Below are 13,446 nucleotides of genomic sequence, written 5' to 3'. Positions count from 1 at the left end.
TATTTAGCTAAAACTGGTGAAAAAAACATGAAAAAGTATCCAAATAATTATTTGACAAACGGAATGCCATGCATTGGGTTTGTCTCGTCAAAGTATCGAAATACAAGAGAACGTCGCAAGGTATGGCATTCCGTTTGTCAAATAATTATTTGAATACTTTTTCACGTTTTTTTTCACCAGTTTTAGCTAAATAATCATTAGTTTAGAAGCTCATGTGCTAAATAAGTAATTGTTTATAAACAATGTAAAAAAATTCTAAATATTTTTTTGTTTACGTAAACCATTCATTGTTTACAGGTTAAACAATTCATTGTTTACGTAAATAATTCATTGTTTACGTGAATAATTCATTGTTTACGTAAATAATGTATTGTTTACACAAATAATCACTTATTTCACAAAATAATATTTTTTGGGTGGATAAAGTGAGCAGTTGCTAAATAAATCATTGTTTACCTATATAATGCATTATTTAGCAGATTCGCTAAATAATGATTTATTTAGCAACATTGCTGATTGTTTATAAACAATGTAATATAAGTCTAAATAATATATTGTTTACGTAAATAAATCATTATTTACGTAAACAATGAATTATTTACGTAAATAATGAATGGTTTACGTAAACAAAAAATTATTTAGAATTGTTTTACATTGTTTATAAACAATTACTTATTTAGCACATGAGCTTCTAAATAATGATTATTTAGCTAAAACTGGTGAAAAAAACATGAAAAAGTATCCAAATAATTATTTGACAAACGGAATGCCATGCATTGGGTTTGTCTCGTCAAAGTATCGAAATACGATCATGATAATCAGAGACGAGAGATGATGCATGCGTGTCTTCGTGTTTTCCAAGCCCTGAGACTTTCGCTGATTGAATGAAATTTTGACCAAGCAATCTTCGACGAAGGCCGGACTTCGGTATTGCATTTCAGCATGGAGGGTTACAAATTGATTAATGACTTTGGTCATTAAAAATCTGAAAATTGTAATTAAAATTATTTTGTTATAAAACGATCTAAAATTACTTTTATTTTATTTTTCATCATGTTCTGATTCCAAAAACATATAAATATGTTTTATTCGGATTAAAAACAAGCTCTGAAAATTAAAAATATAAAAATTACGATTAAAATTAAATTACCGAAATCGTTTTAAAAACTATTTCATCTTATTCCTTGTCGGTTCCTGATTCCAAAAACATATAGATATGATATGCTTGGATTAAAAACACGCTCAGAAAGTTAAAACGAAGAATACAGAATACAGAATACAGTATTTATTGAGCCAAGTGACATTAAAAAACATTTAAAGCACAAGGAATTTAGCGTGGTGTTGGTAAATTCACGCACACACACACACCCACACACACACTGACACACACACGCCCACACATACACTGACATACACACCAACACACACACGCCCACACTACAGCAGTCACGATCACACCATCACACGCAGGGCAGACATGAGGTAAAACAAATGACAATCATCTATTAAAAGAAAAAGTACAAAGAGTGGTCTAAGATGCTAGTGGAAGGGTCTACACAGAATACAATTTTATAATCTAATGCATAGTTAGAACTAGCCCATCCCCTCCACCCACCCACTCATGAATAACTAAAATAATGCAGCTTTAAAAAAAAATAAATAAATAAAAAAAAAATCACACATCAAAGTCCCACTCAACCCCCCCTCCCCACCACCACCACCACCACGGCGAAGTTACCGGGACCGCCTGACGAATCTACTGTGTGACGAACTTACTGGTAGCCTCGGCGATGACTGTTTTTTTGGTTATTGATCTTATAGGTTGTTAACGATTGACAAAATGTTTTATATCGCTTCACGCGACTTGTTTTTTTAAAGTGACGCCGCGGCCATACGGTTCAAATCGAGTCGGTGATGTGCTCCTAATGTTCGTCACCCCCTCCTTTCCAATGAACTAAACCAATTGTCCTATATCGATAACGAGGCTGTAGTACACAAAATGGCGGCGTCCATACAGAAAGCAAGGCTATAACATTTGTAATCAAGAACTGCAGTCTTAGACGCTGCCATGTCGAGTTCAACGCCCACAAAGATGGAGGCTGGTGATGAAGAGACAGCAAAAATGGTGCAGGATGCAATCAACAAGATCAAATCACAGGGACTGTTTGACCAGTTCCGTAAAGACTGTCTAGCTGATGTTGATACAAAGGTGAGAAAGACGTCTAACACAGGCGAAGGAAATAATCTTTGCAGATGTGTTGTCTCACTCTGAGTCAAATGACATTTGCCAAAAGTGGGAAAACCCTCTCAAAATGTGTAGACTGACTTTGACATCACGTTTCCTTGGTCATAGACTCATACACCTACCAAGGCAGAAGCCGGGAGAACTCAGAAGGGGTCTTTGTGGACCAAAACTGAACATGTAGGTGGATTTCCTGTAGGGGTTTTCGCTATGTACAGGGAAAACACCTGGATGAATTTCCCGTGGCGTTTCGACAATCTCGCTGAAAGTCACATGATGATTAGCGACATTGGTAGAATTTGATGTTTTTCAATCTAATTGAATTTATGGTATTTCTTAGAAATTCAATTCGGTTGTAATTTGTATAGAAAAAAAGTTGAAATTGATAACTAAATTAAAGAAAACGAAGCTTAATTAAATTACTCGCAATAACGGCATACTACAAAGCGTTCCAAAGTCTTTTAACTTCCGTTAGCCACCATATTCAAATCGGTTTACAGCCGTCACACGCTTGGCGCAAGATTGAGCGGCATTGTACTTTCCTCAGGGGTGGGACTTTTCCGCGAATCCGCGGATTTCCGCGGACACAACTTTCGAATTCCGCTGGGGTAATCTATTTTTCCGCGTCCCATTTCATCACAGTATAGATCTAGATGACTTGTTGACTGAATGATATGAAGAGAAGTGAAGATGGAACAGAACACTGGAGGCTTGAGAGTTAAATTGTGCTGACTGAAAACTCCTGATAACTAATAGTCATTTTGAGCTTCAATGCCCAGACCTGTCAACCTGTACGGTTTTCCCGTATTTTGTACGGGATTTACTCAAATTTTGGTGTGTACGGCGTACAACGCCTAGCTGTACGGGTTTACAAACCAAATTGTACGGGAATTGTACGGGAAAATTCAAAACCCGAACAAAGATTCGAAACCGATCATCAGATTCGTTTCTGTTTAGCAGACGACAACAACTAACAGAAAAAGACTGTAACTGAGCTTGTGCGCATGTGCAGAAGGTATCATAGAGGGCGCTGTGGCCCAATCCGCTACTTCCGTGTCGCGAAATTTGGTCTTTGTTTTCAGAACTTACTTCAGCGACAGACAACGATTTGCGTCACTTTTCGTGCTACAACTGAAGATGGAGAGGCCAGCGAAGAAAAGAAAGAAAGCCGGACATGGTCAGCACATGTCGGAGTGGGAGAAAACGTACTTTGGTGTCGTGCGATCATCGGACAAGGGAAAGGAGTACAGTTTGTGCGTGCCATGTGGCTCGCACATCAAAGTGAAAGTTGCTGCTTCTGGTCACTACGACTTGAAGCAGCATTTTGAAACGGCGGTACACAAACAATCATTGATTCGTTCGAAACAGTTCAAGCCTGTGAACCAACATTTCCAGAAACGAGACAGCCGCCTTCCAACGGAAGAAGATGTGACCCAAGCCAATACCATGAAACCATTACCACAGTCAATCTGCTTGCCACGGCAAAGTCAGCTACTGCTACCTACAACAAGTGTCATGCTTGAAGTGATCTAGTGAGACTGGACTGTGATTTTTCCTGGTGAACAGTAGTACAAAGTAGTTGTGTGGGTGTGACTGTGTTATAGTACATAAGCTTAAAGTGATCTGGTGAGACTGGACTGTGATTTTTCCTGGTGGACAGTAGTAGTTGTGTGGGTGTGACTGTGTTATAAATTTAAGCTTAAAGTGATCAGGTGAGACTGGACTGTGATTTTTCCTGGTCAGTGGACAGTAGTAGTTGTGTGGGTGCGTTTTACAGTAGTTGTATGTATTTATTAATGCTAAATCAGATGTGTTTTATGAATACAAAATAAATGTTGAGTATTTACCAGCTGGTCTTTCTTCTTTTTTATGTCGTGCGAGTGAATTGCGAGTCTTGCGTGTGAACTCAGGTTTGCGTGTGTTCATTTTTTGGGAGTGTGTAAGGGATTGTTGCCCTGATTACAGTTTTTAATCATATTAGTACAGGTTGGCCTTGGAAGGGGTTGACAGGTCTGAATGCATTGGGGCGTCACTTGGATCATACTATTGCCAGTATTGGATTATGAATACATATGGTCATTATGTAAATATGCACCATTACAATGTTACCATTGTTGTGTGAAATTGTGTTTTTTGTTGTGTTTTGGGGGGAGTGAGGAGAATGTCGTTTTTACCTGATACAAACGAGTTGAATTTTACTCTCAGAATGCACCAGGTTACACAGATTGTAATGTACCATTTAAACAATTTTGGGGGGAGCAACCCCCCGAACCCCCCTAGAAAAAAGGGATTTCCTCGCTTTTCATCACAAGAGAGTCCCACCCCTGTTTCCTACAGAGAGTGTATTCCCTGTATACAGGAAAAATCCCTACAGGAAATCCACCTACAGGGAATACATGTGTTACGCGCATTCTTACGATTACGACCATCTTAAGATGGCGCTGCGCCGGTACACGCCGCGTGTATTGGCGCAGCCGGCTTAAGACGGTTGCGCTATTACACGTCTGCGGAAAAACAGATGGCTGCGCCGATACACGTTCACCTGCAAAGCAAACTGCGTTCAGTAAAACCTATTATTTTCCTAATGTGTGAGCATTGCTCACTTTCACATTTGAGTTGTTGTCACACGTGATAGCGTCATTCTTTGGAAACTCACTGTGACCGGTGCCCGAGGTCATGAGACGCACGTATTTTACATGCGAAGATACGACTCACATATTTGGTGAAGTTAAGATCTCGAGCACTAAACGACAGACGTATCGCTAAGTTCGTTTGTAAATGCCTTACGATCGCGTCGTGACCTCCACCCCAGGTGTTCAGTGCCACTGTGTGTGCCCGTCGCTTTCTGACCATCGTCATTCTCCTAGCCAACATGGATCCAGTCTGGCGAGAAATCGGCGAGACCCTCGCAAAAGAACAGGCCGACCATCCTCTTCTTCTTCTTCTTGGCGTTCGCAGAGGTTACACAATCAGTCCAGCACTGGTGATAAATGTTGTCGTTTTCTCCAACTCCTGTCGACTGCCGTATAGTTTGGTCTGCAAGGGAGTTGGTGACGGCCACACTTCTTTTCGTTCCTCATCTAGTAAGGGACATCGCTGTAAGATGTGTTCCGCTGTTTGGTCCTCTTGACCGCAGGCACAGGTTGGTGATGGCGCCAGCTTGAACTTTCGGTTCATGTGAGCATTGAGCCTGTTGTGGCCAGTACGCAGCCTGATGAGGTTGACTTGCTGCTCTCTGGACATTGTGTGGTAGTCATCTCTGTTTGTCCTTGGCCTCATCAATGCCTTGATGATTGTCTTCTGCTCACTAAAGCTGACACTGTTTTCAGGTTGGTCTTCCACGGCTCCTTCTTTTGCCAGCTCATCTGCCCTTTCATTTCCTGGTATCCCACAGTGTGCTGGTATCCACTGGAGGACAACTCTTCTGGTTTGTCTGACCATCTGTAATGCTTTGGCCAGCTGTGGGAGTTTGTCGTTCTCTAGGGCCTGAAGGACTGAAAGGGCGTCCGAGAGGAAGACAACTTGGTAGCAAGGGTCTGCGGAGTCCTGAACGAAGGAGGCGGCCTGCATGAGAGCTTCTGCTTCTGCTTTATAGTTTGTGCAGTGTTTGCCAGTGGCAACGCTGGATGTAGCTGTATGTCCCCCAGGGAACTGGATGAGAATGCCTGCACCTCCATTGAGCACGGCGTTAGTTGCTGATCCATCGGTGTATACATGGATCCACGCCTCTTTTGGGTACTGTTCGTCGATCAGGGCTAAGGTGAGTGCCTGTCGAGCTGTGTCATTCTGATCTTCTCCTGAGGTAACATGTGGAACACTGGTGCAGATCTGGATGCCTGGTTTCTCTGTTGCCTTGGGGGTTTCCTCTTCTTCTTGAGTCAGAGGTAGAGTGTTCTGTGGAAGGACTTCCCTGTACTGTCGAGAAAGTCTCTTGCTCTCGTGTACAAAACTGCTCCGTTTAAGCCGGTTCTTGGTGAGGTTGCTCAGTCTGTGCTTCATGGGGTGGTCGGGTAGGCACTTGAGCTTCTCGGCCTGTACCATAGTCTTGGCTTCTCTTCTCTGACAGAGGGGTTGGATGGTGGTAAGCTTCTCCATTTCCTTGATGGGCGTGGATTTCATTGCACCGGTGATGAGTCGGAGGGCCTGGTTTTGCACACGGTCAAGGCTCTGCAGGTTTGTCTTGGCTGAGGTTGACCACGCTGTGGAGCCGTACTCGAGGTGGGGTCTGATTGTTCCCTGGTATACTGTCTTCAGTATCTTCTCGTTCGCTCCCCAGGTGGTACCTGCCAGCTTCCTGAGTATGGCTAGCTTGCGCCGGGCCTTCGTCTCTGCCTGTGCAATGTGTGGTTTCCAGGTCTGCCGTCTATCAAAGGTGACACCAAGGTACGTTGCTTCTTCATCCTCTCTCAGAGGAGTTCCACCAAGCCTAATGGTTCCGGCTTTCTGCTTTGGCGACAGTGTGAATAGGGTGGTGGAGGATTTCTCCTTGTTGATGGAGACGCACCAATCTTCTGCCCATGCGTTCAGCCTATCTGCCGCTTGCTGCATTCTGTAGGTGGCAGTACTTGCGTGCTCCTCCTTGCACCAGATCACAAGGTCGTCTGCGTAGAGAGCAGCTTTGATCCCCTTGGGCATCTCAGACACCAGATCGTCGATGAAGAGAAGGAAGAGTGTGGGGGAGAGGACTCCGCCCTGAGGGACGCCATGACGAAGGAGGAACTTCTTGCTTTTGGTCTGGTCGACGTTAACTCTTGCCCTGCGGTTATAGAGGTAAGAGCGAATCCACTGGTACATGTTGCTGGACACGCCTTTCCTCAGCAGTTTTACAAGGAGTCCATCTTTCCAGACCTTGTCAAAGGCCTTCTGAAGATCTATCCAGGTGACGAAGACCAGCTTCTGTTCCTGAAAGGCATCTTCAACTTCTTGCGCCAGGTAAGTGACCTGATCTTCAGTGCTGCGGAACTGTCGGAATCCAGCTTGTTCAGGGGCGAGGAGGTTCCTGGATTCCAGGTACCACCTGAGGCGCTCGTTCACAATTCTCTCCAGGGTCTTCACAACACAGCTGGTGAGGCTGATTGGGCGATAGCTGGTGGCCTTCTTTGGATCCTTCCCTTTTTTGACTCACATGCGAAGCAAAAGTGAGTCTATGTACTCACCCGAGTCGTCCGTCCGTCCGTCCGTCCGGACGTCCGGACGTCCGGACGTCCGTCCGGACGTCCGGAAAACTTTAACGTTGGATATTTCTTGGACACTATTCAGTTTATCAGTACCAAATTTGGCAAGATGGTGTATGATGACAAGGCCCCAAAAAACATACATAGCATCTTGACCTTGCTTCAAAGTCAAGGTCGCAGGGGCCATAAATGTTGCCTAAAAAACAGCTATTTTTCACATTTTTCCCATTTTCTCTGAAGTTTTTGAGATTGAATACCTCACCTATATATGATATATAGGGCAAAGTAAGCCCCATCTTTTGATACCAGTTTGGTTTACCTTGCTTCAAGGTCAAGGTCACAGGAGCTCTTCAAAGTTGGATTGTATACATATTTTGAAGTGACCTTGACCCTGAACTATGGAAGATAACTGTTTCAAACTTAAAAATTATGTGGGGCACATGTTATGCTTTCATCATGAGACACATTTGGTCACATATGATCAAGGTCAAGGTCACTTTGACCCTTATGAAATGTGACCAAAATAAGGTAGTGAACCACTAAAAGTGACCATTCTCATGGTAGAAAGAGCCAATAAGCACCATTGTACTTCCTATGTCTTGAATTAACAGCTTTATGTTGCATGACCTTGGATGACCTTGACCTTGGGTCAAGGTCACATGTATTTTGGTAGGAAAAATGTGTAAAGCATGTGAGTCGTATGGGCTTTGCCCTTCTTGTTTAAGATGGGGATCATGATCGCTTCTCGCCAGAGTTGTGGTAGCGATCCTTCTTGCCAGCTGCTGTTGAAGACCTCGAGTAGCTTGTTCTCTGCTGCACTACCAAGGTGGGTTAGCATCTCGTTGGTGATGCCGTCTGGGCCAGGGGACTTCTTCGCCTTTGACTTTTTCAGAGCTGAGTGCAGCTCGTGGAGTGTGAGTGGTTGACTCATGGCGTCCACTGTCGACTGTCTGGCAGGTCTCTCTCTTTTCTCTCTTCTTGCTTCTCTCTGTTTCTCGGGGCTAACATGGAGGTTGCTCTCAGCTGCATAGCTTTCAGCAAATTGGTTGGCAGCATGCTTTCCAGTTAGCACCTTCCCGTTCTCTTCTAATGTGATCTTTCCTCTGCTGGTGTTCTCATCATTCAACTGCTTGGTGAGCCTCCAGAGCTTTCTGCCATCCTTCTCAAGGTTCAGAGAGCTTGTTTTCTCTTGCCAGCTTCTCCGTCTTGCCTGTAGCTTCTTTTTGAGAAATTTGGCTTTGGCTTCCTGGAGGCGGATGTTGTTGTTTTGTGACGGGTTGACTTCTGCTTCCCTTCTGGCGTCTGCCAGATCATCATCCAGTTCCTGCAATTCATTGCTCCAGTAGGGCTTATAGTCTCTCCTGGCACCCCTGGGAATGGACTCACGCGCTGCTCTGAGGATGCTCATGTTGAAGTCCTTCGCCACCATGTTGATGTCTCGACCCTCGACTCTGATGTCTTTGGTGAGTTCGCTGGTGCGGTGTCTAAAGAGGAACCAGTTCGCTCTTTTGTAGTTCCACCGTGGGAAGGAAGCTTCAGTGCAGGACTCCATGCCCAGGGTCAAAAAGACTGGCCGATGGTCACTTCCACCTAGCTGTTCTCCGACCTCTCTGCTGGTTAGCTGGTGCATGTCTTCCGTGCAGAAGGCTAGGTCAGGAGTTGATGTAGTGTGCCATCTTCTGGAGTAGAATGTAGGGCAGTCAAAGGGACTGTTCAAAAGGATGAGACCTTTGTCGTCCTGCCAGTTCTCCACCTCTTCTCCTCTCCGATCCAGGTGGTCATATCCCCAACTCTGTGAATGACTGTTGAAGTCACCCACCACGATGAAGTTGGAGGCCTTTGCGGGGATCGTGTCAAGGGCGAGGTGTCTATCATTGGGGCAGTAGAAGTTGACAAGATGGAATTCTGATGTCTTCGTCTGGATTCGAATCACCTGATATTCGGAGTCCTCCATGTGCGTTTCTATCAAACAGGCATTGATGTTGTTCCTGATGAGGGTCAGGATTCCTCCTTTGCTTCGGTCTGTTCTGTCGGACCTAAGGCATTGGTAGCCTCTCACTTTGAAGGACTTTTGGGGTGTCAGGTGCGTCTCCTGAATACAGCAGATGTTGATGTTCTTCTCATGCAGGATATGCTCCAACTCTGTCTTCTTGTTCAGGATACTTTCTGCGTTCCAGTGCATGACCTGAAAAGGTCGCTGCTGACTGGGTTTCTTCCTGGTTGTGGTGGTGCCAGTCACTTTCCTCCCGCGTCCCCTGGCGTGACAAGACGGACGGGAGGGACCTCCAGTAGTTGGGGCTGGGTCCCTTTGAGGCATGGGACCCGACGCTGCTCCACCCTGGGGGGTCCTCAATGGGCGAGCGCCATTTCCATCTGTGCTGGTTGATTGTGTCATCATTTGCGTAAGTGCGTGTACCCATGGTTTGTTAGAATGCGCCGTGCGGCCCGGGTCCTCCGTCTTCAGCATTCGGGGTTTTCTGTCGGGGTTACCTCACCCTTAGCTCATGGCCCGTACGTCCTACCCTGAGAGCACAGGGGGGAGGATTTTCCGGGATCCCACCCGGAGCCAGTTTGGTCCGCGGCCGCAAGCGGCTGATCTCCATATCTGAAGACCGTTCCCCTATCCGCCACCCGGGGACGCGCTGGGTTGGGGGTGGTCGCCCCACTGAAAATCCCACACTGGGTTAAGAAAGATCAGCCTGTCCCAGGGCCGACCATCCTAGGTCTCTTGTTATGACTGAAGGCCGTTACAACAAAATTGTAAAGTATATAAAGGACAACAGCTCCCTCCCAACCACAACCCCAGAGGATTTACGTGAGAGGAAGAGTTGCCGGGAGATCCTCAAAGCACAAAGATTCCACACAACCTATTGCGATTTACTCTATCTGTCTCTCATCTCTCTTCCTGAGTACTGTAATTCCTAAAAGGCATATTCAAATGCTCACATTTCCATACTACCCACATTGTCAGAATAGCAATATTCACAACAAATGTTTACTACTACCTAACTTTATTTCAAACCCACACCGATAATTATACATACACACATTTTACATTTAAAGCATTGGTCGGCTACTATCAATATGTATCGACTTAAGTTTGATAGATTGTGATTATGAACGTGTATCGGCGCAGCCATCTGTTTTTCCGCAGACGTGTAATAGCGCAACCGTCTTAAGCCGGCTGCGCCAATACACGCGGCGTGTACCGGCACAGCGCCATCTTAAGATGGTCGTAATCGTAAGAATGCGCGTAACACATGCACCCACTTTTGGTCGACATAGACCCCTTCAGCCTTACTATAAGTATAACTATAAGTACACCGTACACTATTAGTATTACATTTTTGAACTTCTCCCAGTAAAATTGTAGTCATACGTAAGCTTTCATTCATGTATGTGTAGAAAAGACAGCTTTATTTTGTAGTTTGACTTGTTGAGTAATAATGCAGTGAACATATTATACATGTAACACCAGAGACATAGATAAAAAATATGTTTCTGGTAACACTAACAGTCCAGCTGGCAGCATACTGCAATCATTCACATGAAAGGGAAAATGGTAGGTACATGTACAGTCAAACCTGTCAAAAGATAATGACTACCTAGTACCTAAGGGACCAACCAAAAGTGGTAATCATAGACAGGTGCTTGCTGTGGTTCTATAAAATAAAAAAGTTTATCAAAGTTTACCTCACATTTCTTTCTTGTTAAGTTGTTTGCAAGTGTGTTGATTTAAAATATATAAAGGACAACAGCGTGTGGCTTAGAACACACCAGACACACATGCTCGTAATTACACCGAGCTCCAAACGAACACTTCCCGTTGTTGTACTGAAGGCAGATGTCCTTTCCACCAGGGCCTTTTTTCTTGTCACGGTTGTCTGTATGGCGGCTGGTCTTCGTCGCTACGGTGACAGGCTTCTCTTTCAGGAGCGTTGTTGACAGGTGTTGACTGTCGCTGCCCCACCGGAAGGATGCTGCCGCTTGTTGTTGTCGGTACTCGTTGTCGTATACCAACACGCTTGTCCAGGTAAAGCGACAAGCCAGCTCTCCCACCTTAGCTGTATAGGACAGGTAGTCCTTTATTCCTGTGCCATTAAGGCGACCCTCATCCAATAGCCTGGCCATGATCCTGGCGTTGGCGGACATCCACTGCGCTGGTGACACCTCCCGCAGCTTCGTTTTTGTCCCTGTCTTGAGGTACAGGGACGTGCCAGGGATGAGGGCCACCTCTTCCACGTTTTCCGTGGCAGGCAAAAAATCCACGATGATGTGGGCTTTCTCACCTTGTGGCCTTTTTGTTGAAAGGTAGACCTGTGGGTCCAGGTCGACCCTTTCGGAAACCTTGTGTTCTGTATCCTGGAGAACTGATGGCGTCCCCAGCAAATCATGCATCAGCATGCTGGGCGACCGCTCTGCTGATACACCTTGGGGCACAACTGGAGAAGTCACTGACATGGGTCCCCCACCATTTTCTGCCTGCAACAGTCCTACAGCCCTGCGAAGGGCAGAGGCATCTCCTCTTTTTAGAGACAAAGCGTCAATGTCGGTCTCCCGTAATCCCATCATTGACGTCATAGTGACTATCTTCTCCGTTTCGAGAGCCACAACAACGTCCTTGTCAAGTTCGTTGCCTCGAACAAAGGACGGAAAAAAATCCTTGTCACACATTGTTTATTATCGCTGCTGCTCGGTGCTGTGGCTGCTGCCGCCGCTGTGTGTGGTTATCCCTGCACTGACCAATTCCGTTTCCCTCCACGCTACCTGGCATCTTCTCTTTCACACACACACACTCACACCCACAGGCCACACCCACATTCTTATTGTAACTTACCCCCTCCTTCCCGACCTCCACCCCCCACTCGCTTCCTACGTTTAAACTAGCTTATACCTTGCAGGGATAATCTGCACGATTTAAAACGACACATGTTGTTTAAAGTAATTAAACATTCAGTAGGTCTACACTAACAGAAGGTAGCTAGGTTAACTCTGTAAATTAGTGTTTGTACTGAATCTAAGACCAAGAGACCATTTTCTAAAAACAAAATACTGATGGTAAGGCGTGAAAACAGATTGTCATTTTTAATTGTATTAAATGTGTAGTGTGTCCAGTGTGTCTCCCTACATTTGGTTATTGTACGGTTTTTTTCTCTCCGGGTTCTAGTGCATACAGGACGCTGGAACACACAGTTTGTGGAACCCTGACATCATGCAATAGTCATTGACTTTATACTTAGAGTCTTTTCTAACCTTTCGCGTCGATTGCTCGTTGTTTTCAGCCTGCTGCCCAGAACCTGTGCCAGCGTGTGGAGGGGTTTGTGAATCGATTTCTGGCCCAGCAGAAATGGAGCCCTGGACTGAACAAGAACCAGTTGCGAGATTCACTACGCAAACAGATAATCCAGTACGTCTTTTTTTTATTTATTATTTTATTACCTATTAGGACTGTAAAGAGACCAAAAAGCAATGTACTCACGTTAAAATGACGAACACGGAACGAATAACAGCGACGTTTCGACCTAAGGGTCTTCTTCAGGACCGTGGCAATAACTTGAATAAGTCTTCAAATTGTTAACCCTTTTTACATTTAGTCAAGTTTTGACTAAATGTGTTAACATAGAGGGGGAATCGAGACGAGGGTCGTGGTGTATGTGTGTCTGTGTGTGTGTGTCTGTGTGTGTGTGTAGAACGATTTAGAGTAAACTACTGGACCGATCTTTATGAAATTTGACATGAGAGTTCCTGGGAATTATATCCCCGGACGTTTTTTTCATTTTTTCGATAAATGTCTTTGTTTGATGACGTCATATGTAAGAGTTGAGGCGGCACTGTCACACCCTCATTTTTCAATGAAATTGATTGAAATTTTGGCAAAGCAATTTTCGACGAAGGCCGGACTTTGGTATTGCATTTCAGCTTGGAGGCTTGAAAATTAATTAATGAGTTTGGTCACTAAAAATCTGAAAATTGTCATTAAAATTATTTTTTTATTAAACGATCTAAAAGAATTTCATCTTATTCTTCATC

The 13,446-nt window shown here is 44.7% G+C and overlaps 1 protein-coding gene across 1 annotated transcript in view; it reads left to right on the top strand.

The window, feature by feature from the left end:
* Positions 1–1,995: 1,995 nt before the first annotated feature.
* The window catches only part of LOC138982820 (serine/arginine repetitive matrix protein 2-like), a 38,456-nt gene continuing 27,005 nt past the window's right edge, over positions 1,996–13,446 (top strand). The window contains exons 1-2 of the mRNA XM_070356172.1: positions 1,996–2,209; positions 12,699–12,823. Coding sequence (XP_070212273.1) covers positions 2,069–2,209; positions 12,699–12,823 — 266 coding nt within the window. The 5' untranslated portion in view covers positions 1,996–2,068. The remainder of the gene's footprint in view (positions 2,210–12,698; positions 12,824–13,446) is intronic.

Source organism: Littorina saxatilis, linkage group LG12, assembly GCF_037325665.1.
Source record: "Littorina saxatilis isolate snail1 linkage group LG12, US_GU_Lsax_2.0, whole genome shotgun sequence".
Taxonomy (NCBI): domain Eukaryota; kingdom Metazoa; phylum Mollusca; class Gastropoda; order Littorinimorpha; family Littorinidae; genus Littorina; species Littorina saxatilis.
Note: the sequence above shows the minus strand (reverse complement) of the source record. Positions and strands in the feature narration are given on the sequence as shown.